The sequence below is a fragment of the Bos taurus genome, chromosome 1, assembly GCF_002263795.3.
Source record: "Bos taurus isolate L1 Dominette 01449 registration number 42190680 breed Hereford chromosome 1, ARS-UCD2.0, whole genome shotgun sequence".
In the NCBI taxonomy this organism is placed as follows: domain Eukaryota; kingdom Metazoa; phylum Chordata; class Mammalia; order Artiodactyla; family Bovidae; genus Bos; species Bos taurus.
In genome coordinates, this window is record NC_037328.1 from 144,546,306 (window position 1) to 144,573,678 (window position 27,373).

Below are 27,373 nucleotides of genomic sequence, written 5' to 3' on the forward strand. Positions count from 1 at the left end.
TTGTTTTCAACGATTAGTCTTTATCTTTGACTTTCATCAGCTTCATTATGATCCACTTAGGTGTGGCTTCATTAATATTTAGTTCTCTTAAGGTTTATATTATTGCTTGAATTTGTAGCTTGAATCTTTGTTTTAGAAAAAGATTTACCATGATCTCTTCAAATATCCCCCATTATATCTCTTGCTTTCATTTTGGGCTCAAAGGAGGAAAAAAAAAAAAAAGTGAAATTGCTTCACCACGTTCTCCCATATTTATTCAGTTACTTTCCCTCCTTTTGACGCTCTAACCTCATCCTAAATGCTTCATAGCTTCTATCAGTAATCCACCCTCTGGCTGTCTCTTCTATTATTAAATCCACCTATCAAGTCATAAATGCTATTGTTACATTTCTGCAATTCTTTGAGTCCAGAATTTCTACTTCTTTTATACACATTTCAGTTTTAGATAAAACCGCCCATCCTTACACCTGTTTTCTTAAGCATAGTCATCACAATTGTTTCAAAAGCCGTGTCTGACGGCTCTAACGCCGTGTCGCCTGTGGGTTTGTTTCCACGGTCTGTTTTGTCTCTTGGTGCTATCCCTTGGCATGGCTGTCATCCAAGATTGAATGGCTGGGGTTGTATACGCAAGCTCCTGGCAGCTCTGAAGGCTTCTCTTCTTCTGAAGAGATTCACCGCACCCTGGGCAGACGGCTTGGGTGTGGCAGAGGACTGTTATTGTTGTGAGGCTGGGAGGCAGACTCTGTAAGCACTGGTCTGTGTCTGGTTTTCCCCACTCCTAGGACTGAGCTCTTTGGGGTCCTGGCCGAGAGCTGCTCCCTTTTGGCTGGTCTTAACTCTGGGTTTTGTCTCCTTGGTCGAGACTACAAAAACTCTGCTTGGCCTTCAGTGGCTTTCTGATGACCTTCTAAGTATCTTCCCTGTACAGTATGAAACTGGGCAGATGCCTTGAGGGTTCAATCTACGTTTCTAGAGCTCTGCCTCCAATTTGTCTGGGATCTTGTCCCCTTGAGTCCTTGCTGCCTCCACGTGCACAAACCCCATGTAATTTTCTCCAGCCCCCTGGGATCTCGGGAGCTCTGCTGGCTTCTCTTCATTGTAGTCGCAGCCTTTGGCCACGTTTCTCCTCTGTGCACCCAATGCCAAGACTCGTCAGCCACATTTCAGGGAAAAGCCATCAGGAAAAGCTGGCTCACCCCTAAAGGGAAAGCCAGACCAAGACCAGCGCTTGCAGAGTCTGCCTAAAGTTCCCTAACATTCAACAAGTTTGCCTCTCAATTCTTAGTTTGATCAGCAGCCCTCCAAAGCTTTGAACAGATGTTTGAGTTTTATCCAGCTTTCCAAGTTCTCCTCGGCAGGAGTGTATCTGGCGCTGGTTCCTTATCATAGGTGGAAACAGACATCTCTCCTCCTCTCTTCCTCTGTGTATGTGTGTCTGTCTGTTTCTCTCTCTATCTCATACATTCCCAGTCTATATGATGAGTTCCTGTATCTACAGAGAGGCCAGGAACCTGAGCACAAGAGGCCAGGTTCAAATGTATTTTATTTGTATAACTCAAAATATGCAGACAGACAACTCAGCCCACAATTTGACTGAAATCCTAGACCCCTCTCTTGCCTTTCATAGACTCCCAAGGAGTCGAGAGGCCTAGACTGAGCCCCATTGTTGGAAGCACAAAACCGCCAGGAAGGGTGAGAATTTGAGCACCCACACTTAGCAGAAGCAGCAGTGCCCCCAGAGTCCTCCCCCAGGGCTGAGCTGTCACTCCTCCAGGCCGACGCACACCATTCTGTGCTGGACCTAGTAAACAGCATCACAGGGCACCAAGAACCTGACTTTCCTAGGCTGGCAGCTCAAGGCTCAGCTTGTTCATCTTTGCATTTCTGAGCCTGCCGCAGAGACAGGCAGGTCCCCAGGTGTGCACACAGCGGCCCCGGGCATCAGTCAGGGGAGGTGGAGTTAGGCTAGATGGATCTCTCATGCAGCCAGTGCAGACCCCTGCCACATTACCGCAGACATACTCCCTTCCTACCTGGATGTTATGTTCTGTCATAAATGTCATAAAAGTTATGACCAACCTAGACAGCATATTAAAAAGCAGAGACATTACTTGGCCAACAAAGGTCTGTTTAGTCAGAGCTATGATTTTTCCAGTAGTCGTGTATGGATGTGAGAGTTGGACTGTAAAGAAAGCTGAGTGCCAAAGAACTGATACTTTTGAGCTGTGGTGTTGGAAAAGACTCTTGAGAGTCCCTTGGACTGCAAGGAGATCCAACCAGTCCATCCTAAAGGAAAACAGTCCTAAATATTCATTGGAAGGACTGATGCTGAAGCTGAAGCTCCAATCCTTTGTCCACCTGATGCGAAGAATTGACTCATTAGAAAAGACCCTGATGTTGGGAAAGATTGAAGGCGGGAGGAGAAGGGGATGACAGAGGATGAGATGGTTGGATGGCATTACCGACTCAATGGACATGAGTTTGAGTAAACTCCAGGAGTTGGTGATGGAGAAGGAGGCCTGGCCTGCTGCAGTCCATGGGGTCACAAGGAGTCAGACATGACTGAGCGACTGAACTGAACTGAAAGGTGCTCAGGATATGTCAACAGACTTCCAGATATACTCAAGAGTTCTAAGAGCTGAGCAATATCTCATAAAACCAAACAAAAACTGGCACTAATGAGAGATCATGGGGTTCCAAATACCAATCAGGAAGAGAGGGTGTTGTGAGCCTCTGTAGGGACAACACACAACACAGAGGAGGGGTATAAAGCCAACAGCCTGAGCACCTCACACACACACACACACACACACACACTCAAACTCTCCTCCAGCTCCACCTCCACCATGGCAGCCTCCACCCTGTCCGTCTGCTCCAGCGACCTGAGCTATGACTGTCCAGAGAGCTGCTGCGAGCCCACCTGCTGTGCCCCCAGCTGCTGTGTCCCGGCCCCCCGCCTGACCCTCCTCTGTGCCCCAGTGAGCTGTGAGTCCAGCCCCTGCTGCCAGCCAGCCTGCAGCAGCTCTTGCCCAGCCTTGTGCTGCCAGCAGTCTAGCTGCCAGTCCTCCTGCTGCACCTCCTCCCCCTGCCAGCAGGCCTGCTGTGAGCCCGTCTGCTGCAGGCCTGTCTGCTGCAGGCCCGTCTGCTGCAGGCCCGTCTGCTGCACACTTGTCTGCTGTGAGGCCTCCCCCTGTTCTACCTCCTCATGTTGTCAGAAGTCTAGCTGCCAGCCCTCCTGCTGCACCTCCTCCTCCTGCCAGCAGGCCTGCTGTGAGCCCATCTGCTGCAGGCCCGTCTGCTGCACACCTGTCTGCTGCACACCCGTCTGCTGTAAGGGTTCCCCCTGCTGCAGACCCTCCTCCTCCGTGTCCCTGCTCTGCCGCCCCGTGTGCCGCCCTGCCTGCTGTGTGCCCACCTCCTCTTGCCAGCCCAGCTGCTGCCGCCCAGCCTCCTCTGTGTCCCTGCTCTGCCGGCCCGCATGCTCCCGCCTGGCCTGCTGTGTCCCCACCTTGGCCCTGGGGCCCTGCTGCTGAGTGTTCCTCTCAAGGTCACCCCAAAGTGTCAGAGCTCACAGTCATTTGAACCTTCCGACTCCTTACTGAGAGCCTAGACAGCTTTCCCATCGCTGCCCCAGGCCCTGCCGTGAACTCCGCCAGGTCACCCCTCCTGGGAATGGCACACCCACTTCTTCCAGTGCTGCCTCCCCTCCGTCCACCCTGTCCTGTGTCAGCTTTCCTCCCTGTCCTGTGTCAGCCTTCCCTCCACAGCCTGGGTTGGCGGCCCAGCTCTCCCAGGGGTGTGAGCCTCACGTGGCATGAAGGAAAAGATAAATGCTTGGAATTGGTTTCTCATCCTCGCCCCCTGAGCTGTGGCACAACCCCTGCTCCTCCACTCGTTCCTAAGCTGGTTTCAATTTCTCCTTCCGTGAGCTGTCAGTTCCTTCCAATAAATTCCTTTCCTGATCAGGTTAACCACAGTTCATTTCTGTTATTTCCAACTAAGGCCCTTGCTGGACACTCCCCCGTGTAAGGTGGTCCTGGATCACTCCCAAGGGCTTCCCTGTTCCTGCCCCTTCAGTGGTGTCCAGGAGCCCCCACTCCAGAAAGATGAGCCCCCTGGGCCTGTGCAGGAGAGCACATAGCAGGCCCGGGACACTGTCCTCAGGCGGCGGGGAGGGGAATGTGCATGTGGGGAGAGGTCTCTTGTTGGGGGGAGCCTCAACCATCTGCACAACTGTGAGGTGTGTTCTGCACACCTGCTCTCGCTCGGGGGCTGGGGTCTTGGTGCCAGGCAAAGGTGCCCATGTGACCAGCCCCCGATAAACTCCCTGGGTGCTCGTCTCCCAGGAGCCCCCTGCTGGCGGATCAAGCGCACCCCGTGTGACCTGGCCGGAGGTCTCGGGAGGCCTGTGTCTAGCGCCCCTTGACTTCTCCCCAGGCCATGGTCCCTGTGCTGATTTACTCTGTGTTGAGTCCTGTGAAATCTAGGGGATCACCAAACCTGGGTGAGGTCCTGGGGACCCCAGTGCCCATCAGACTGGCAAAAATGTCTAAGTTTGATAACAACAAGCATGGTCTGAAGTATAGGAAACAAGATCTGCTCTGAGATGCAGGCAAGGTTTCCAGTTTTCAGAGTAGGTTAGTAACACCTGGGAAAGCTGCCTGGGTGCACACCTGACCCCTCCCCCAGGGGGCCTCCTGGAGATGACATCACGTGTCTGTACATGAAACCCACACAGGCCATCTCGCAGCAATGCTGGCAATAATCTAAGTGCCCCTCAGTAGGAGAATGGACAACTAAACCACAGCATGTACACACAAGGGGGATACACAGAGGTTAAAACAGCTGAAGCAGGGAAACACATGTAGGAGTGAATTCCAAAACATAACATCGAGTAAAAGGAAAATCATATTGCTGATTAACACATACAGAGTAATACATATACACAGGTCAAAACACTACTTTGACTCCACAACTATAAACATCTCTATGAAACTACAAAAATATCCATGGGAATGACAGACACTAGCCTGAGAACAGTGGCTCCCCTGGCGGGGGCATGTGGAGAGTGCATAGCACCTGTGACGTGCTGTAAATTCGGCAAAATGTAAAGACTTGTTACTTGTTACTGATTTGTAGATGCATAGGTGTTTATTATACTATTTTCTATACTTTCTGAAATATAATTTTAAAAAACTACCTAGAAAAGTAAAAAGCTGTTACACAGACCACGTTCCTGAGCCAGATTCAATAAGATAAACTTGCAATAATTAAAAGAAAATTTCCTCTGGAGAATTCAAAGGTGGTCTCTCCACTTCCCAGGTGGCACTAGTGGCAAAGAGTCCGCCCACCAACGCAGGAGACATAAGAGATGAGGGTTAGGTCCCTGGATGGGGCAGATCCCCTGGAGGAGGGCACGGCAAACCACTACAGCAGTCTTGCCAGGAGAATCCCCATGGACAGAGGAGCCTGTCGAGCTACAGTCCATAGGGTCACAAAGAGTTGGACACGACTGAAGCTATTTAGCACACCAGTTGAGGAAACAGAAACTTAATTACGAACTCTTTGAAAATAAATGAGGCAAGTACTACACCCCAGGACACATGTGGTTTAGGTAAGGTAGTACTCAGGGAGTAAATGAAACCCTTAAAGACATATAGCACAGAGAAGGTGGGATTGAAAATAAAATCTCAAGTCAGAAAGTTAGGAAAACTTCAGAAAGGAGGGGAAAGAAATAAATTAGCAAAATTAAGGAACTAAGAACAAAGAAAGAATAGTAAACATAAACAACAATGCTAAATATTTGCTTTTAAAAGATGTATAAAAGAATTTAAATGTTGACAAACCTAAAAGAGATAAATAAACACTAAAGACAAAGAACAAAGTTTATGAGAAAAAGCTACATCTGTGCGTCAACACAATCAACATTTTTAGGTGAAGATGGTAATTTTCTAGGAAAATATCAACCTGGGAATCAGTGCAAGAAAAAGTACAAAACTTGAATGGCAGTGATCACAAAAGAACTTGAGAAGATAGGGGAATGCTTTCTGGGGCAGTAAGTACCAGATCCACACATTGAACAATGACAGAAAATAGACCAATGGAACTCAGTTGTGTCCAGTAACTGCGCACACTTGTGCTGACACTTGGTTCACAATCAGGGTGTCACTGGGATTTCATAGGTGGTGATAGTACTGGACAACGAGATATCCGCATGGGAGGAAGTGAGCTTTGCCTATCCTCACAGCATACACACACACACATTGACTGGAGGTCGATTACAGAGCTGAATGTGGAAGGCAAAATACTGAAGAGCTGGGAGAAACGTCAGTAACCTCAGATATGCAGATGATACCACCCTTATGGCAGAAAGTGAAGAAGAACTAAAGAGCCTCTTGATGAAAGTGAAAGAGGAGGGTGAAAAGGTTGGCTTAAAGCTCAACATTCAGAAAACAAAGATCATGGCATCCAGTCCCATCACTTCATGGCAAATAGATGGGGAAACAGTGGAAGCAGTGGCTGACTTTGTTTTTCTGGGCTCCAAAATCACTGAAGATGGTGATTGCAGCCATGAAATTAAAATTCACTTACTCCTTGGAAGGAAAGTTATGACCAACCTAGACAGCATATTGAAAAGCAGAGACATTACTTTGCCAACAAAGGTCCGTCTAGTCAAGGCTATGGTTTTTCCAGTGGCCATGTATGGATGTGAGAGTTGTACTATAAAGAAAGCTGAGTGCCAAAGAATTGATGCTTTTGAACTGTGGTGTTGGAGAAGACTCTTGAGAGTCCCCTGGACTGCAAGGAGATCCAACCAGTCCATCCTAAAGGAGATCAGTCCTGGGTGTTCACTGGAAGGACTGATGCTGAAGCTCCAATACTTTGGCCACCTCATGCAAAGAGCTGATTCATTTGAAAAGACCATGATGCTGGGAAAGACTGAGGGCAGGAGGAGAAGGACGACAGAGGATGAGATGGTTGGATGGCATCACTGACTCAATGGACATGCGCTTGAGTGGACTCCGGCAGTTGGTGATGGACAGGGAGGCCTGGCATGCTGTGGTTCATGGGGTCGCAAAGACTGAGCGACTGAACTGAACTGAGAATAATACACTGAACAATGTCTTCATGACATTGTGGTAGGTAAAAACTTTTGAAGCAGGACATAAAAAACATTAAGCATAAAAGAAAAGAATCAATAAATTGGACTTCATTAGAATTAAGAACTACTCACAGAGAGGTAAAACTGTCATTATGTGCTGATGACATGATACTACACATGGAAAACCATAAAGATTCCACACAAAAGCCACTACTACTACTACTAAGTCGCTTTAGTCGTGTCCGACTCTGTGCGACCCCATAGACGGCAGCCCACCAGGCTCCCCCGTCCCTGGGATTCTCCAGGCAAGAACACTGGAGTGGGTTGCCATTTCCTTCTCCAGTGCGTGAAAGTGAAAAGGGAAAGTGAAGTCGCTCAGTTGTGTCTGACTCTTGGAGACCCCTGGACGGCAGCCTACCAGGCTCCTCCGCCCATGGGATTTTCCAGGCAAGAGTACTGAAGTGGGGTGCCATTGCCTTCTCCGACAAAAGCCACTAGAGCTGATAAATGAATTCAGCAGGGTAGCATGACACAAGATTAACACACAGAAATCGGTTGCATTTCTTTACACTAACAATGACATATCAGAAAGGGAAAGGAAAAAAACATTCTTTTAAAATTGCATCCACAAAAGACACAACTTGGGAATAAGCCTGATCACAGAGGTGAAAGACTCATATGCAGAGAACTATAAAATATCAATAAAGGAAACTGAAGATGATCCAAAGAAATGAAAAGATATTCCATGCTCTCAGTTTGGAAGAACTAATATTGTTAAAATGTCTGTGCTACCCAAAGCAATCTACAGATTTAAAGTAACCCCCGTCAAATTACCCACATTTTTCACAGAACTAGAACAAATAATTCTGAAATTTATATGGTACCATAAAAGTCCCAGAATTGTCAAAGCAAGCCTGGAGAAAAAGGACAAAACTGGAGGCATAGCCTTCAAGACTTCAGACAATACTACAAAGTTATAGTAATCAAAACACCACAGCATTGGCACAGAAACAGACATGGATCAGATATGGATCAACAGAACAGACCAGAGAGCCCAGAAATAAATCCACACACCTACAGCCAATTAATCTTCAACAAAGGATGCAAGAATATACAATAGAGAAAAGACAGTCTTTTCAGCAAGTCATGTTGGGAAAGCTGGACAGCGATACGCAAATCAGTGAAGTCAGAACAGACTGTCACACCCTACACAAAATAAACTCAAAATGGCTTAAAGACACAAATGTAAGACATGACCCCATAAACTCCTAGAAGAGAACACAGGCAAAACATTCTCTGGCATAAGTCGTACCAATGATTTCTTAGGTCAGTCTCCCAAGGCAATAGAAATAAAAGCAAAAATAAACAAATAGGACCTAATCAAACTGATAAGCCTTTGCTCAGCAAAGAAAACCATAAACAAACAAAAAGACAACCTACAGACTGGAAGAAAATATTTGCAAATGATGCAAGTGATAAAGACAATTTCCAAAATATACAAATAGCTCAATAGCTTAATTTCCAAAATATACAAACAACTCAATAACAACACCAAGAACAAAACAGTGGGCAGAAGATCTAAATAGACGTTTCTCCAAAGAAGACATACAGATGGGCCACAGGCATATGAAAAGATGCCCAGCATCACCAATTATTGGAGAAATGCAAATCAAAACTACAATGAGGTACCACCTCACATTGGTCACAATGACCATCATCTAAAAATCTACAAACAGTAAATGCTGGAGGGGGTGTGGAGAAAAGGGAACCCTCCCTACACTGTTGGTGGGAATGTAAATTGGTTCAGTCACTATGGATAACAGTATGGAGGTTCCCTGAAAAACTAAAAATTGAGTTACCATATGATACAGCAATCCATATGCAGAGCAAACTGCAATTTGGAGAGAAACATGCATCTCTATGCTCATAGCAGCACTGTTTACAATAGCCAAGACGCGGAAGCACCTACATGTCCATTGATAGGTGCATGGATAAAGAAGATGTGATACATATAAAAAAGAATGAAAAAAATTCTTAAATGAGATAATGCCATTTGGAGCAACATGGACCTAATCATACACAATCAACATGGAGGTTATCATACTAACTGAAATACATCCGGCAGAGAAAGAGAAATACTGTACAATATCACTGGTGCGTGAGATCTAAAATATTACACAAACGAACTTATTTGTGAAACTGAAACGAACTCACAGACACAGAGGACAGACTTTTGGCTGCCAAGGGCAGGTGGGATGAGGAATAACTTGGGAGTTGGGGATTAGGAGATACACACTACTATATATGAAATGAACAACAAGGACGTCCTGTACAGCACAGGGAACTATATCCAATATCCTGAAATAAACCATCATGGACAATAACATGAAAAAGAATATGTATATATGTATAGCTGAATCACTATGCTCCAATAAAAAGAACTATTCATTGAACCACACCATGGGGCTTTCCTGGTGCCTAGTGGTAAAGAATCTGCCTGCCAATGCAGGCGACATGGGTTCAACCCTTGATCCAGAAAGGTCCTACATGCCGCGGAGCAACTAAGTCTGTGTGCCGCAGCTACTGAAGCCTGCGCGCTCTAGAGCCCATGCTCCATGAGAAGAGAAGCCACTGCAGCGTGAAGCCCATGCACCCCAACTAGAAGGTAAGCCCTGCTCTCCACAATCGAGAGGGAAGAAAAGCCCATGCAGCAACAAAGCACCATCATAGTCAAAAATAAATACATGAAAGTTTTCAAAAAAGAAAGACACCATGAACTCACACATCCACTGGAATGACTCATATTAAAAAAAGACTGTGACACCCAGTGTCACAACAAAGTGGAGGGACCAGAACTCCCACACATCTGCTGTTTCGAAGATAAGAGTGTCCTCAACACACTGGGGGAAAGGGTCCATACTGCATATTCCAATTTACACATAACTTCAGAAAAGACAAATGTAGTCTAGAAGGAGAGGAGAGCTGTGGTTCAGGGTCAGGACAGGGTGGGACTGACTCTGAAGGAGCACGTGGGAACTCTGGGGATGATGGGAAGCTCTGGATCTTGCTGTGGTTGTGGTCTCATGGTGTCCATGTTTCCCAAAACTCAGCAAATGAAACTTGGAATAAGTCCATTTTGTAGTATGTAAATCATGCCTCTATGAAGTTGACTTCTTGAAAAGGACACCCTCAAGAAAATGAAAAGCACAGCCCTGGACCTGGACGAGCTGGATGTGGGTGACTGTCTTGGGGGTGGGCTGCAGCCACTTGCTCCAGCTCTCGAGGGCTGACCGTGCATCGCTGTGCATTTGGTAACATCACACTGGTAGCCAAGCTGAGGGTGTCCACACCGTGGAAACTGACAAACACAACACCCCAGGGCTTTCTTGTTTTTGCTTTACAGCCAGACGGTTATTATATATTTACCAGCACAAAACTGCAAAGATACAAAGATAACTCATATTCAGAATGTATAATAAATTTCTACAAATCAGTAAGAAATGCAATTAACCCTACTAAAAAATCAAACGACTTGAACAGACACCTCCCAAGAAAAGATATCTGAATGTTCAACTTTACTGCATCTGGGATGCAAGTTAATTCAACATTGTGTACTGAAATGGAGCAGGACCCTGTGGTCTTGACCCCCATGCCTTCAGCCTTCCTTTTGTCTACAGAAAACTTTAGCCAAAGAATAATTTTAATCAGAGAAGTGAGAAAACAGAAGCAAAGGAAAACAGTCCAATAAGACTAAATAATAGTTTAGTCATTAAGCAAAGTCAAGGACCTTCAGTTCCTTCTCAAGAGCAATATATTCTGAGTCATCTCCTGTGAACTGTCTTATAGATACTGAAACCCCCACTGGGTGGAAGAAGTTACCTACATTAGGACCGGACTGTAGCCATGACATAAGATGCCAAATTCTGAGAACTGGCTCCAAATAAATAGGAACAAACTGACCCTGGAACTGAATATTAACTGTACTTAGTCAAGATGCTGCTGGTCAGACAACTGATGACCAATTTCCAGATGACTGTCAGAGCTGACTGTGCTGTTTCTCCAGGTAACTTCTCCCTCCAGCAATAAAACCTCGTACCCTCTTATTGCTGGTGGGGGCCAAGGCGGTGTGGGGGGAAGGGAAGCCAGCCTTTGGACAGGAGTCTGCCCTCCCCCCACCTGCCAGCATCCAAAATAAAGCGAACGTTCCTTTCCTCCAACCCTCCCTCTATACTGGCGTTTGAGCAAGCAGCTGTACCCCGCTTTCAGTAACAGTAACCCTATATTTCCCATAAGGGATAAAAACACCTTTTAAAAAACTATAGAGCAACTGAAATTCATAAAACTCACTTGTGGGAAGTAACTCTGTAAAACGTTGTTGGTCAGTACACACTAAACTGCAGATATCCCTTTCATGTGACCTAGCATTTCAACACTTGGGTATACACCAAAGAGAAATTAGTGAATATACCCAGCAAAAGCAAAATATATAAGAATTTTTATAGCAGCATCTTTCATCTTAGCCAAAATCTACAAATAATCAAAATCTGCATCACCGGGAAAGAGAATATTAAGTGAAACACAGTGGGGTTTAATGCAATGGTTTTCATCACAGCAGAACAATGATCTATGACTCAGGCAGCCACATGGGTGCTTACTACTGATGTTTGTTGAGTAAAATAATGAACAAAAAAGTAGAGAGAACAGATGAAACCAGTCAATGGGAGGAGAAGGTGGAAATGTGACTCCTCCTGGGGGAAGTGAGTTAACTGAAAACAGCACAGGGGGACAACTAGAATTCCGGAAATGTTCTCCACCTTCAAAAAATATACTGCAGGAAAACTTCCCCAATCCAGAAGACCGTCCCAAGCTAAACTATCAGTCAAGTATAAGGGCAGAATAAGGCATTTTTAGTTATGCTAGACTCAAAAATTAACCTGCCATTAACCCGTTTTTCAGAAAACCACTTGAGAGTGTGCTCCACCCAAATAAGGGCATGAACTCAGAAAGAAAAAAGACACAGCATCGGGGAAACAAGAGACCCATGATAGGAGAGATATGAAGGAAAATCTAAAGACAATAGTGAAGAGAGATCCTTGAATGATACCTGCACATCTGGCTGAGAGAAGAGCCAATGGATCAGTTTACTTCAGTCGCTCAGTCGTGTACAACTTTGTGACTCTGTGGAGTGCAACATACCAGGCTTCCCTGTCCATCACCAATTCCTGGAGCTTGCTCAAGCTCATGTGCATTGTATCAGTGATGTCATCCAACCATCTCATCCTCTGTCATTCCCTTCTCCTCCTGCCTTCAATCTTTCCTAGCATCAGGGTCTTCTCCAATGAGTCAGTTCTTCCCATCAGGTGGCCAAAGTATTGGAGTTTCAGCTTCAGCCTCAGTCCTCCCAATGAAGATTCAGGACTGATTTCCTTTAGGATTGACTGGTTTGACCTCCTTGCAGTCCAAGGGACTCTTAAGAGTCTTCTCCAACACCAAAGTTTAAAAGCATCAATTCTTTAGTGCTCAGCTTTCTTTACAGTCCAACTCTCACATCCATACATGACTACTGGAAAAACCATAGCTTTGACTAGATGGACCTTTGTTGGCAAAGCAATGTAATGTCTCTACTTTTTAACATGCTATCTAGGTTTGTCATATATTGGCCAATAGACATAGACCCACAAATACAGAGGGCTCCAGAAGATGGATTTCCAAAAATAAATGAAGCCAATAGATTCCCTGTTATGTTGGAACCTCTTGAATGGGCTCGGGATGAATTAGTCAGAGAACCTGGGAATGGTTTATTGATAGGTACACAGAAGAATTAACACTTTCAAATTGAGGTGTTGGAGAAGACTCTTGAGAGGCCCTTGGGCTGCAAGATCAAACTAGTCAATCCTAAAGGAAATCAACCCTGAATATTCATTGGAAGGACTAATGCTGAAGCTGAAACACCAATACTTTGGCCACCTGATGTGAAGAGTTGACTCCTTGGAAAAGACCTTGATGACGGTAAAGACTGAGAGCAAAAAAAGGAAAAGGGGGTGGCAGAGGACGAGATGGTTGGATAGCATCACCAACTCAATGGACATGAATTTGAGCAAGCTCCAGGGGATGGTGAAGAACAGGGAAGCCTGGTGTGCTGAAGTCCATGGGGTTGCAAAGAGTCGGTCATGACTTGGCAACTGAACAACAACAACAGAAAGATAAGCAAATAAACACCAGAAGCAACTGTTAACCCTAAGAAATGAAAAACACAAGCGAAAACAAAACACATATAAATAAGGAAGTTAAATCTCGTTTCACTACACAGACTTGGCTATGGACAATGTTCAACTAAAATATTGACAATAATACAGATTTTGACCATGAGTTTAACCAAATAGTGGGGTTTCACTGCCTTATGACTATGCAGAGAGGGAATTTTCTTGGGGCTGATGGAAAACAAGAGAAAGGCTTCCTTCTACAATAGGAAATCAGATCATAACTAAACCTGAAAACTCAGACATAACATAATATGAATATAAGTAATTGTGAGATAAATAAAAGAACTAAAAACAGTGTTTCAGATGAGCACTGGAAAAGACGCATATAGGGATGAGCCATGGACACCCTGCCACCAGGTCTGCAGATGGAGAAGGTAAGAGGGCACCCTCCCACCAGGATACCTGTTGTTCAATACAAGAGGGTCTGCAACATGTGTGGAGCGTCTGTAGGCACAAAACATCCTGGGACCAGAATACATATCAAAGAAACACGAGCAAAGAGGTGGAGAGAGCAGTCAAGGCTCTACAGGCACCCAGAGAGTCTGCATCTCAATGCTTGCTTTTAAGACACAAAAACACCTCCAGTCATCAGAAGTCTCAAGGACAGTGTGATAAACATCTCACTGCTACTGCTGCTGCTAAGTTGCTTCAGTCGTGTCCGACTCTGTGCGACCCCATAGACGGCAGCCCACCAGGCTCCCCTGTCCCTGGGATTCTCCAGGCAAGAACACTGGAGTGGGTTGCCATTTCCTTCTCCAAAACATCTCACAGTAAATACACTAATAACTTCATCTGGGAACATCCTCTGAGCAGTAACAAGGAAAAGGAAGGTCTGTTGAGCCTCAGGTGAGGCAGAGCATCCCAGGGAGGGATATAAAAGCCCCAATGCCCAGAGCACCTCACTCACCCACCAATCACACCCCCAACTGGAACACCTCTCAGCACAAACCCCTAGCATGGCCGACACCTGCTGTTCCAGGACTTGTGTTGTTGCTGCATCCACCTTGTCTGTCTGCTCCAGTGACTTGAGCTGTGGCAACCAGGTCAGCTCACCTAGTGCCTGCATCGGCTCCTCCTGGCAAGTGGACGATTGCCAGGAGACCTGCTGCGAGCCCACCTGCTGTGCCCCCAGCTGCTGTGCCCCGGCCCCGCGCCTGACCCTCATCTGTGCTCCAGTGAACTGCGAGTCCAGCCCCTGCTGCCAACCAGCCTGCAGCAGCTCCTCTCCCTGCCAGCAGGCCTGCTGTGTACCTGTCTGCTGCAGGCCCGTCTGTTGCACCCCTGTCTGCTGCAGGCCCGTCTGCTGCAGGCCTGTCTGCTGCACACCTGTCTGCTGCAGGCCCGTCTGCTGCAGGCCTGTCTGCTGCAGGCCCGTCTGCTGCAGGCCTGTCTGCTGCACACCTGTCTGCTGCAGGCCCATGTGCTGTGAGGCCTCCCCCTGCTCAGCCCCCTCATCCTGCTGCAGACCCTCCTCCTCCGTGTCCCTCCTCTGCCGTCCCGTGTGCCGCCCCACTTGCTGCGTGCCCACGTTCTTCTGTCAGCCCAGCTGCTGCCACCCAGCCTCCTCCGTGTCCCTCCTCTGCCAACCTTCATGCTCCAGCTCAGCCTGCTGAGTCCCCACCTGGGTCTCGGAGCCCTGCTGCTGACCTGACGTGTCCCCTTGGAGCCAGCAGGTTCCAGGGATCCTGCCCTCCATCAGACACACTTGAGCTCCCTGACCCCCCTGGCTTGCTCGGCCTATCCTCCCCAAGTCTGGCTCAGCACACGGAAAAGACCAGACCCTACCACACCCCAGCCCTGGCCAAGCTCTGGGGGCCTGACCTGCTCAGGGAACTCCTCTCCTAACCTTGGCCCATGAGTGCCCTGGCTGCTTCCTTGATCCCTGGTCATCCTGGGCCCTGCTGACCCTGGTCCTGGCCTGAGCAGTGTCGCTTTGCATCTCTGAGCACCAATAAAATTTCTGCTCCCCTCACTGGGTCTCCATGCTGACACCTGGGGCAGGAAGGGTGGGTGTGAGGCCTAGCCCTCCTTTACATCATCAGATCTGGGGAAACTGAGGGGCTTCTGAACCTGACACTTGTCCACCTTGTGCCACTGTTCTGCTGTCCAGGCATCACCCTAGCCCTGTTGTGCTCCTGAAGCTTTGCTCTTGGGCAAGTCCTGTGGGCACCACCTGGGCTCAGATGAAAGACCCCCCACAACCTCCCTGTGGTAGAAGCAGCCTCTCCAGTCCCAGGGACCACCAGGACCCAGAAGTGCTGGGAGGGGGACACAGGGTGTCTGTGGCAATTGGCTGGCCCAGCATCCCAAGAGGGTGGGTGTCCTGGACTCACTCACAGACACTGGGAGGCCCCAGACTCCAGCATGTACCAGTTGCTGGAAAGCCAAAAGCAGACAAACTGCAGCCTCTGGAGCACCCCCTCCCCACTGCCTGCCAGGCTGGGCTGGTGGAGAGCTGAGGGGAAAGGCTAGACCTCAGGCGGTGAGGATGGACAAAGCCCTGAACAGTGTGAGCACCTGTCTGATCATGGGCAGGAGACACACGGGAACACACGTGTCCAATGGAGCCATATTTGGTGTCACACACGACCAAGCATCGGAGAACAGACTCCTGGAGTTGAAGTCCTGAGCAGAGGTGCAGGCAGTGACATGACAATCACCTCGTTGTCCACAGGGGTTCTAGGTCTTTACTCCTTAACAACAATGTAGATTCACAGCACAGGGGCACACGCTTTTCTATCTTTGCCAACCTGATAAAGAAAAACTTATGTGGGAGGGAGGTTCAAGAGGGAGGGGACATATGTATACCTATGGCCGATTCATGTTCATGTATGGAAGAAACCAATACAATTCTGTAAAGCAATTACTCTTCAATTAAAAATTTAAACAAAGATTTAGGCAAGTAGTATTTTGAGAATAAAGAGCATGGAACATGTATGTAGTTAAATGTGAAAATGAAAAGAAAACAAAAACCTTATCATGGTCTCTTTTGCCTGAACACAGAGCATCCCAAAGTGTGGGTCCACCATTATTGGTTTATTAGCACTAGGTGGACACACACTTAGAGTCTCCCCGTGTGTGCTCACTCAGTCATGTCTGACTCTTTGCGACCCCATGGACTGCAACCCACCAGACTCCTCTGTCCATGGAATTTTCCAGGCAAGAATACTGGACTGGGTTGCCATTTCCTACTCCAGGGGATATTCCCAACCCAGGGACCAAACCTACATATCTCGTGTGTCCTGCATTGGCAGGTGGATTCTTTACCACCCGGGAAGCCTCAAAGTCTCCCTCAGTTCAGTTCAGTTGCTCAGTTGTGTCCGACTCTTTGCGACCCCATGAACCGCAGCACGCCAGGTCTCCCTGTCCATCACCAGCTCCCGGAGTTCACTCAGACTCACGTCCATCGAGTCGGTGATGCCATCCAGCCATCTCATCCTCTGTCATCCCCTTCTCCTCCTGCCCCCAATCCCTCCCAGCATCAGGGTCTTTTCTAGTGAGTCAGCTCTTCGCATCAGGTGGCCAAAGTACTGGAGTTTCAGCTTTAGCATCATTCCTTCCAAAGAAATCCCAGGGCTGATCTCCTTCAGAATGGACTGGTTGGATCTGCTTGCAGTCCCAGGGACTCTCAAGAGTCTTCTCCAACACCACAGTTCAAAAGCATCAATTCTTCAGCACTCAGCTTTCTTCACAGTCCAACTCTCACATCCATACATGACCACTGGAAAAACCATAGCCTTGACTAGACGGACCTTTGTTGGCAAAGTAATGTCTCTGCTTTTGAATATGCTATCTAGGGTGGTCATAACTTTCCTTCCAAGGAGTAAGCGTCTTTTCTGACTATTACAAACATCACCACTAGCAGAGGCCTCAGCACGTACCTATGGCAATAGTGCACATGGTGCTTAAATTCCCAGACATGGGATTGCCCCACCAAAGTGTCTGCCAATTTTAGATTCTGGATGATATTGCCAAATACCCTAAAAGGGACTTTTCAAAATTGTGCCCGCTAAGAGTGATGTCAGGAAAGACAGGGACTAGAGAACTCTAAGGGCTCACTCCACACAGAAACAACGAAGAAACTGGCAAAACTCTCAGAATCAGCCACGTCTGAGCTCTGGAAATGGTAAAAGTTTTACAACAACCAGGAAAAGGCTCCACCAAGGAAAAGGCAACTGAGGCAGGTAGGAGAGCTCGGTGGCACTTTAGCAGAGCCTCACCCCCCCACCACCACCAGCACTCCACTTCCCCACCCCTGTCCCCCAGCTCAGCAGCAGTCTTGAAGACAACAGCCTGTGTGCTGGTGAGGTTCCTGGGGCTGAAGGGAGCAAGCAGACCTAATTCCGAAAGAACTGTGGTTGTTGTACCTGTTGGTGGCTTCTGGAAGGACTCACACTAAGAACCTGCCTTCATTTCTCGTAACTCAGAACTCTCTGGAGGCAGAAAGGTGACTGCATGAACAGTGTTTGTCAAATCAACTGGCTGCTATGCCAGGGGGAAAACATCAGTTATGACACACAAGATACCCCAAAGAGCCTAAGACAAAGATCTGTGAAGTGAGATGCTTTGAGGAACGGGACTTTCAGATCTACCACAGCCTCCTGAGGGCAAGACGAGTATGAGCATACTCATGAGGAGACACCAGCTCAGACAGCACCCAAGAAGGCCCTTTGCACTCACCTCTGGCCCCACCTCCAGGTCTGACCAAGCAGGAAGTGGAGGTGAAGGTAGAGTTGTAAACTGCCCAGCTGAGGTCTGAAAGCATGCCCTGACTCACAAACAGAGTACAAATACAAAGACTGGAAAAAATATTTCCGGCTCCAATGTTTAAGGAAATTTCTGTCAAACCACTACCTGACCACTAAGCTAATGGAACATGAGAAAGAGTAGTCATTCCAAAACAAGTTCAGAAGAGTCATCAAACAAAACAACAACAGTAAGTCACAACAACCGACAACCACAAACTACAGGAGGAAAACCTGATGTTCAGAGTTATTGCATTATCATATTCAAGATCCCCCATTTCCATCAAAAGTTGTGCAGTAAGTAAAGAAAAAGTATGGCTCATTGACACTCCAAAAAAAAAGCAATTAGTAGAAAATGTCACTGAAGAGCCCAGGAATTGAAATTACTAGACAAAGTCTTAAATCAACTCTTAATGTACCCAAGTAGTTCAAGGCAACTGTGAACAAAGGTTAAGTCTCATGAAACAGAACAGCAATAGAGAGACAGAAATTTAATTTTTTTTTAAGTACCAAAAAGAATTTCTAGAGTTGAAATGTATAAAAACTGAAATAAAGATTTCACTGAAGGGGCTCAATAGCACATTTGAAGAGGCAGAAGAATTAGTAAATGTGCAAATAAATCAGGTGAAAAGACTCCAGCTTGAGGGGTAGATGGGAAAAAAGAATGAAGAGAACTCAAGAGACCTGGGGGACGGCATCAAGTGCACCAGCATACACTTAACAGGAAGGTCCAGGAAGAGAGAAGAGAAAGGAGCAGAAAAAATTATTTGAAGAAATAATGGCCAAAAACTCCCCAAATTTGAGGAAACATGCGAATCTACATGTCCAAGAAGCTCCATGATCTCCAAGTAGAATAAACTCAAAGAATTACACACTGAAACATGTTCCAGTTAAATTATCCAAAGACAATGATAGGATCTTACAAGCAGCAAGAAGAGAATTAACACCCAATTTATTATGAGAAACTGTGAGAGTAGAGGCAGAGGGATGACTTTTAAAGTGCTGAAAGAAAAAACTGTCAACCATGAAGTCTACATCCAGCAAAATTACCCCTCAAAAATGAGACAGAAATTAAGACATTTCCAGGTAAATAAAAACCAAAAGAGTCCATAGTTATTAGACATGCCCTACAAGATATGACAATTCAGACTGAGATAAAAGGGCGCCAAACACAAACTTGAAACAATATGAGGAAATAAAGAACCTTAGGAAAATTGTCAGTTTTGGTTGTTTGTGTTTATGAGATTTTCCATTTTTCTAGGTGATCTAATTTTTTATCAATAGTTGTTCATAGTGCTCCTGTATAATCCTTTTTGTTTATGAAATGTCAGTAGTGATGTCCCCATTTTTATATCTGACTGTAGTAATTTGAGACTTTTCCTTTTTTCTTAGTCAGTCTAACTAAACGTTTGTTGATCGCGCTGCTCTTTTCAAAGAACTAACTTTTAGATTCATTGACTATCTCTATTTTTCTAAGTTTCTGTTTCTTTCATCTGAGTTCTAATCTTTATTTCCTTCCTTCTGCTAGCTATGGGTTTAGTTTGTTCTTCTTCTTCTAATTCCTTGAAGAGTAAAGCTAGATTCTTAATTTGAGATTTTTCTTCTTTTTTAATGCAATTGTTAGCAGGTATAAATTTTCCCCTCAGCATTGTTTTTGCTGTATCCTGTAAGTACTGGCTTGCTGTGTTTTCATTTACATTCACCTGAAAAGTATTTGCTAACTTACCTTTTGATTCTTTTTTAAACCATTGGTTGTTTAAGACTGTACTGTTTTTATTTCCATTTATTTGTGAATTTTCCAGTTTTCCCTTTGTTAATTGATTCCTAGTTTCTTTCCACTGTGGTCAGAGAAGATATTCTGTATGATTTCAATCTTTTAAAATGTATTGAGATTTGTCTTATGGCTTAACACAGGGTCTAATGTGGAGAATGCCCCATGTGCACTTGAAAACCAACAGGTACCCTAGTGTTGAGTGTTCTGTATGAATGCTTGTCTGGCTGGTTTACAGTGTCCTTCAAGGCCTCTATTTCATTACCAAACTTTGATCTAGTTGTTCTGTTTCATTGTTTAGTAATGGAAATAACATTAATTATTTTTTAAAAAATGCTAATTCTCTCCTCATTCTGTCTATTTTCACTTTACATAGTTTAAGTCTATTGCTAGGACCATATAGGCTTATAATTATTATATCTTCTTGACATAGTAACATTTTTATCAATATTTAATTTCCTTATTTTCCCCCTACTACAATTTTTGACTCAAAGTTCATTTTGTCTAATTGTATTATTGCTATCCATCTCTCTCTTGGTTATTATTTTCATGAAATTTTCCCCATCCTTTCACTTTCAGTCTATTTGTATCTTTGGCTCTAAAGTGAGTGAACTGACTCAAAAAGAAATAGGCAAGACATAAATCGAGTGACAAGATTAAATCAGTAATTGAAAACCTCACCAAAAAGGAAAGCCCAGGACCAGCTCAAAGCTGAATTCTACTAAACATTTATAGAACAATCGCTACCAATCTTTCTCAACTCTTTCCAAAACAGAAGATACGGGAACACTTTCTAACCACTTTCTAACTGATTCTATGAGGTCAGCACCATCCTGACGTCAAACTCACACAAAGACTAAGAAAAGGAAAAAAGAAAACTACAGACTGAACTTCCTTATTGATACAGATTTTTTAAATCCTCAGCAAAATACAATCAAACAAAATCCAGCAGCATATTAAAAGGATATATACCACATTGTGGATATACACCACAACCAAGTGGGATTTATCCAAAGAATGCGAGAGTGATTCACCATGTGAAAACCAGTCATGTGATGCACCACATTAATAAAATAAAGGGGGGGACCCCACATGATCATCTCAATTGATACAGGAAAAGAATTTGAAAAAAGACAACACTCTTTCAAGATAGAAACACTCAGAAAACTAAGAGTACAGAGAATTTCCTCAACTGTATAACAGAGGTCATTTTGAAAAACCCACAGTCATCAACATGCTCAATGGTAAAATACTGAAAACTTCTCCCTACAATCAGGAAAAAGACAATGATGTCCACTTTCACCACTTCTAGTCAGTGTTGTCCTGGAAGTTCTAGTCAGAGAAATTAGGCAAGAAAAAGAAATAAAAGATACACAAATTAGAAAGAAAGAAATAAAACTTAGCACAGAGCTACAGTCTTCTAAATACTGGTACTGACACAAGGATAGACATAATAGATCAATGGAGTAAAAAAACATACACCTATGGTCTGCTGATTTTTAACAAGAGTATGAAGACCATTCAATGGGGAAAGAATAGTCTCTTCAATAAATGGTGCTGGGACAACTAATAGTTACAAGCAAAAGAATGAAGTTTAACCCTATCATACACCATATACAAAAAATAACTCAAAGTGCCTCCAAGATCTAATTATGAGAGCTAAAACTACAACTTTTAGAAGAAAACATAAAGATAAATCTGCATGACCTTAGATTTGGCAACAGTTTCTTAGATATGACACCAAAAGCACAAGCAACAAATAAAAAAAAATAAATTCAACTTCATCAAAATTAAAAAGTTGTGTATATTGATGGATACCATCAAGAAAGTGAAAAGGCAGCACACAGAATGGAAGAAAATATTTGCAAATCATAATTCTGATAAGGGTCTAACATTCAGAAAACATAAAGAACTACAACTCAACAACAAAAAGACAATCTAATTTAAAATGGTTCCTGGGTTTAAAATCCCCTGGAAAAGGAAATGGCAACCCACTCCAGTACTTTGGCCTGAAAAATTCCATGGACAGAGGAGCCTGGTGGGCTACAGTCCATGGGATCACAAAGAGTCAGACATGACTGAGCGACTTCACTTTCTTTCTTTCAAAGCACTTTAATAGACATCTCTCCAAATAAGATATATGTTGCACCTGAGTGAAAAACTGCCAGGCAGTACATCTAAATGTTAAACACAGAGCCACCATATGACCCAGAAATTTCACTCCTAGGTATACATCCAAGAAATTAAAAAGCAGTGTTCAAACAAAAACTTATACAAAATGTTCAAAGCAGCCTTAGTCACATTAACCAAAAGGTGGAAATGACCAAAATCTCCATCAACTGATGAATGGATAAATAAAATGTGGTCTATCCATATAATGGAATATTATCCCTAAAAGAAATTAAGCACCAACACATGCTACAATGTGGATGAACCTTGAAAACATGCTGAGTGAAAAAAGTCAACACAAAAGGTACATATTGTATGATTCCACTTACGTGAAATGTGCAGAATAGGCAAAGTTGTAGAGACAGAAAGCAGATTAGTGATTAACAGGGGCTGGAAGGGACTGCTTAATAATGCAGGATATCCTTTTGGAGTGATGGAAAATGTTCTAGAACTGGGTGGTGGTCATGGCTGCACATGTGACTGTATTAAATGTCACTGAATTGTACACTTCAAAATGGAGTAAATAATAAATTTCATATTATGTGAAAAAAAGCATGCCTAAGAGTGAGCCCCCATGCACAGCAGCCCTGGAAATGATCAGCTTTGTAAATCTTGGTTCATCTTAAAGGTGGGACATTTATGTTTTAATTTGGGAAACTTTCATTATTGATATCAAGTAGTTTTTCATATGATTATTGAAAACAAATGTTTTTAATTTTGTTCGATTATTTTATCTTATATTGTTTTAGTTTAGTCACTTTAAAATTTTCATATTAACTTTTCACCTATCATGCAAATTGCAAGTATTTTCTGGCAGTTCAATATTCTTGATTTGTACACAAAAAAGATTCCCTTTGGATTTTTATTGAAATTGTGACAGATTGTTCTCCAGCTTCTCCACACCACCTTCACCCACGCCTGTCTCAGGATTAAATCCTGATCCAAGACCTGCCTCTCAGGACAACTGACCATGGGCTCTGGGGGACGTGGTTTAGCACTCAAAGTTCAGTCCTTGGATCTGGTCACTCTAATGCACTAGGGAGCCCCAGTATCACGGGAACAGTCCATCTCCTACTTAGGGGAGGGAAGATCCTCTCCTGTTCTCAGGCACCATCCTCCTTACTGACATGGGGACCACAGAAGTTCACAGAGCCCGCCAGTAAGGCCCTGCCCTCTCCTGTTGTCTTTTCCCCAAAACGGATACCTCTGTCCTCTTCTCCCCAGTCACAGGCCAGGCCAGCTAAGCCAGGTGAGGCCCTACACACACAGACTGGCCCACTCAGTGCACGTCCTCATGGACCTGGAGCTGTCACAAGGTGCCCATGCATATGACCTGCCTGGGAGAGGCCAAGGGGTCAGCCATGGGAAGCCTGCATGTTTCCTCCAGGTGTCCTGTAGAGCCAGTCTCAGGCCAGAATCTGGCACCCTGCCAGCAGTGACCCCAAGTTTTATGAGCTGAGCAAGGACATCTCATGACAGTGGAGCTGACCCAAGTGAGAGTCCTCATAGGGCACCATACCAACCAGGAAGAGAGGCGTGGAAGCCTCTGTTGGGACAACACACACCCCCAGGAGGGGTATATAAGCCAGGAGTCTGAGCACCTCACACACACACATACTCACTCACACACACATACCTCCTCCAGCTCCACCATGGCCTTCTCTAACCTGTCTGCTTGCTCCAGCGACCTGAGCTACAGCAGCCGGATCTGCCTGCCTGGGTCCTGTGACTCCTGCACCGGCTCCTCCTGGCAGGTGGACGACTGTCCAGAGAGCTGCTGCGAGCCCCCCTGCTGTGCCCCCAGCTGCTGTGCTCCGGCCCCCCGCCTGACCCTCCTCTGTGCCCCAGTGAGCTGCGACTCCAGCCCCTGCTGCCAGCCAGGCTGCAGCAGCTCTTGCCCAGCCTTGTGCTGCCAGCAGTCTAGCTGCCAGCCCTCCTGCTGCACCTCCTCCCCCTGCCAGCAGGCCTGCTGTGAGCCCGTCTGCTGCAAGCCTGTCTGCTGCACACCTGTCTGCTGCAGGCCAGTCTGCTGTGAGCCCATCTGCTGCAAGCCTGTCTGTTGCACATCTGTCTGCTGTACACCTGTCTGCTGCAGGCCTGTCTGCTGTGAGGCCTCCCCCTGCTCAACCTCCTCATGTTGCCAGCAGTCTAGCTGCCAGCCCTCCTGCTGCACCTCCTCCCACTGCCAGCAGGCCTGCTGTGAGCCCATCTGCTGCACCCCTGTCTGCTGCAGGCCAGTGTGCTGTGAGGCCTCCCCCTGCTCAGCCCCCTCATCCTGCTGCAGACCCTCCTGCTCCTCTGTGTCCCTCCTCTGCCGTCCTGTGTGCCGCCCCACCTGCTGTGTGCCCACCTCCTCCTGCCAGTCCAGCTGCTACTGCCCAGCCTCCTCCGTGTCCCTCCTCTGCCACCCTGTGTGCCGCCCTGCCTGCTGTGTGCACACCTCCTCCTGCCAGCCCAGCTGCTGCCGCCCGGCCTCCTCCGTGTCCCTGCTCTGCCGGCCCGCATGCTCCCGCCCAGCCTGCTGCGTCCCTGCCTCGGCCCCGGAGCCCTGTTGCTGACTTGGCCCCTCAGGGCCAGCCAGGCTCCAGGGTCCCTCAACAGAGAGGCTCAGCTCAGAGCTATCAGCCCTTAACCTCCCCCAGGACTTTAACCCCAGAAAGGACACCCACAGGCTGTCTCCTCTGTGTCACCAGGAATGACAGGGACTCCTCCTCCTCCAGGGTCTTCTCAGCAGTTGCTGCCAAGGTCATCCTAGAGCCTAAACCCAGGCTGAGTCATCACAGCGGGTCCGGCTCTCTAGGCCCCGCCCCTCCTCCAGGCCGACCCGCCCCTCCCCCCCCCAGGCCGACCCGCCGCCCCCACCCCCCCTCCCCGCCCCCGGCTCCCAGACTCTCCTCCGCAGGACCTGCCAGCCTAGCCTGATAAACTCGGCTTCTTCACTCTACATGCTTCCTCATCCCATGTCCTCTCCTGATGTGAGTGTGGTGGTGGCAGGGGCTCTGGGGAGGGGCACACACCGCCCTCAGAACTCCAAACAGAACCTCCCATGACCCTTCCTGGGAGAAGAGAACCAGGAAGGCCCCGGAGTCGGGACCTGGCAAGACAGGGCGCAGCCACCCTGTGCTTCAGGCCGAGGTTGCGCTGTTCAGGCCTCCCCCACAAAGCCGAGGGGTGGCTGCACACCCCGAGGACAATCACGAGGCCTTGGAGGCCTGCCGCTCTGCAACCCAGCCACATTCTGCCTTTCTTCCGTGGCACTTGCAGCCCTCCCTCCCCGGTGAGGTCCCGAGGACAGTGAATAGTGTTTCCTCAGCTCTGAATGCTGCTTATCAAAGGCACACTGTGTCCATCCTGAAGGCTCCACGCAGATCCCCTCACAAGAACCCACCATGGGGTCCCATCTGCCACTGTTGCTTTGACCCCAGCATCCATGCCAGGCTGCTCCCAGCACACGATTGGGACAGCAGGACAGAAGCCTCATGCTCCAACTATACAACCACCTGCTGAGGCATTCTCAGAGCTGTGTGGAGGGCCAAGGTGGTGCCCACCAGGCCCTCCTTCCTTCCTGCTCCCCACGCAGGGGAGTCTGGTCAACCTGGGCATGTTAAAGCCCTTCCCCATTCCACTCCCCCTCTTACTCTTCCCCCAAAATAAACTTCTAGTGAGTCTATCACATGATGGCATTGGCTTCTTGGAGAACCCAAAATGACTCCTGCAGCCTCATTTCAGTGCAGAAAGAGGGGAGGGAGGGAGGGAGACTGACAAGAGGAGGGGGAGGGAGGGATGGAGGAATGAGTGATTAAGCTATGGCCCAGCACCAGAGCTGCACCTTACATGAAAAATTCACACCCTCAGCATGCATGTGTGCTCAGTCACTTCAGTCATGTCCAACTCTTTGCAACCCCATAGACTGTGGCCTGCCAGGCTCCTCTGTCCATGGGATTCTCCAGGCAAGAATACTGGAGCAGGTTGCCATGCCCTCCCTTCAGGGGATGTTTGTGACCCAGGGATCGAACCCATGTCTTCTGTGTCTCCTGCATTGCAGATGAAGTCTTTACCACTGAGTCACCACTGAAGCCCCACACCAATCTCTGTTTGCCTTTAAATTATTTCAATCTATTCTGAGGAATTTTGGCAAAATTTTCACCTCAATTTGCATGTATCTCAGTCTAAATCCATAATGAATTCATCTACTCATTTCTTGTGGATATCACCTTTTCCTGGCTCCTGGAAAGATCTTAGTGCAATAAGATACAAAAGAAAGACTTGTGCTAATAAGCCAACAAAGGAAATAATATGAAATAATAAACAGAATCAATTAATCCAAAAATAAAGCATAAAATGAGGAAAAGGGGAGGAAGAGTATGGGACAAATAGCATTATCACACTAAACATAGGTTGTCTGCATGCTCCAATTAAGATGGAGACTGGTTGACTGAGGTTGACCTAACTTTATGCTGACTATGAGAAATGCACTTTAAATACAAAATGAAAATGGGTTAAAAGTAAAAAGTTAGAAAGAGGTATATCATGTTGCTGCTGCTGCTGCTAAGTCGCTTCAGTCATGTCCAACTCTTTGCGACCCCATAGATGGCAGCCCACCAGGCTCCCCCATCCCTGGGATTCTCCAGGCAAGAACACTGGAGTGGGTTGCCATTTCCTTCTCCAATGCATGAAAGTGAAAAGTGACAGTGAAGTCGCTCAGTCATATCCAACTCCTAGAGACCCCATGGATTGCAGCCTACCAGGCTCCTCCGTCCGTGGGATTTTCTGTGCAAGAGTACTGGAGAATCAAAAAAAAGCTGGGGCAGTTTTATCAATACCATAAAGTATAATTTCCAGATCAAAGACTATTGCCAGGGATGGAGTGGATCCTTTCATAAAGATAAAATAGTCACTCAATCCTAAATATTGATGCACCTAATAGTAGACCTTCAAAATGTATGAAGCAAATACTGATTGACCCGCAATGAGAAACAGACAAATCTACTCTTACAGCTTGAGATTTCAATAATCCTCTCTCAATAACTTATAAAACATGGAGACAGAAGGTCAGGAAGGATATAGACTATTGAGTGGCTCAGTGGTGAAGAATCTGCCTGCAATGCAGGAGACACAGGTAGACATGGGTTCAATCCCTGGGTCAGGAAGATCCCCTGGAGAAAGAAATGGCAAAACACTCCAATATTCTTGCCTGGGAAATCCCATGGACAGAGGAGACTGGTGGTCTACAGTCCATGGGATTGCAGGGAGTCAGACATGACTTAGTGACTGAACATGAACGTATTAACCAGTGAACTATTTGACACTGAAAAAACACTCC

At 46.4% G+C, this 27,373-nt stretch overlaps 4 protein-coding genes across 4 annotated transcripts in view; 3 read left to right on the top strand and 1 right to left on the bottom strand.

Moving 5' to 3' along the window:
* Positions 1–27,373, bottom strand: part of TSPEAR (thrombospondin type laminin G domain and EAR repeats) — a 177,531-nt gene that overhangs the window by 104,728 nt on the left and 45,430 nt on the right.
* LOC100299102 (keratin-associated protein 10-11) lies at positions 2,825–3,652 on the top strand. The gene has a single exon (XM_015473846.3). The coding sequence runs from the start codon at positions 2,847–2,849 to the stop codon at positions 3,531–3,533; it is 687 nt and encodes a 228-aa protein (XP_015329332.2). The 5' UTR covers positions 2,825–2,846; the 3' UTR covers positions 3,534–3,652.
* Positions 14,277–15,337, top strand: KRTAP10-8 (keratin associated protein 10-8). Its single transcript, NM_001101290.1, is given in 1 exon segment — positions 14,277–15,337. A coding segment is annotated over 1 exon segment (657 nt). The 5' UTR covers positions 14,277–14,321; the 3' UTR covers positions 14,979–15,337.
* LOC616413 (keratin-associated protein 10-8) lies at positions 23,511–24,878 on the top strand. Its single transcript, XM_059889484.1, has one exon. It carries the CDS (start codon positions 23,523–23,525, stop codon positions 24,606–24,608), a length of 1,086 nt encoding a protein of 361 aa, XP_059745467.1. The 5' UTR covers positions 23,511–23,522; the 3' UTR covers positions 24,609–24,878.

Excerpts from the sequence above, each read along its gene's own strand:
- LOC100299102 (XM_015473846.3), top strand. The coding sequence starts at position 2,847 with ATGGCAGCCTCCACCCTGTCCGTCTGCTCCAGCGACCTGAGCTATGAC.
- LOC616413 (XM_059889484.1), top strand. The coding sequence starts at position 23,523 with ATGACAGTGGAGCTGACCCAAGTGAGAGTCCTCATAGGGCACCATACC.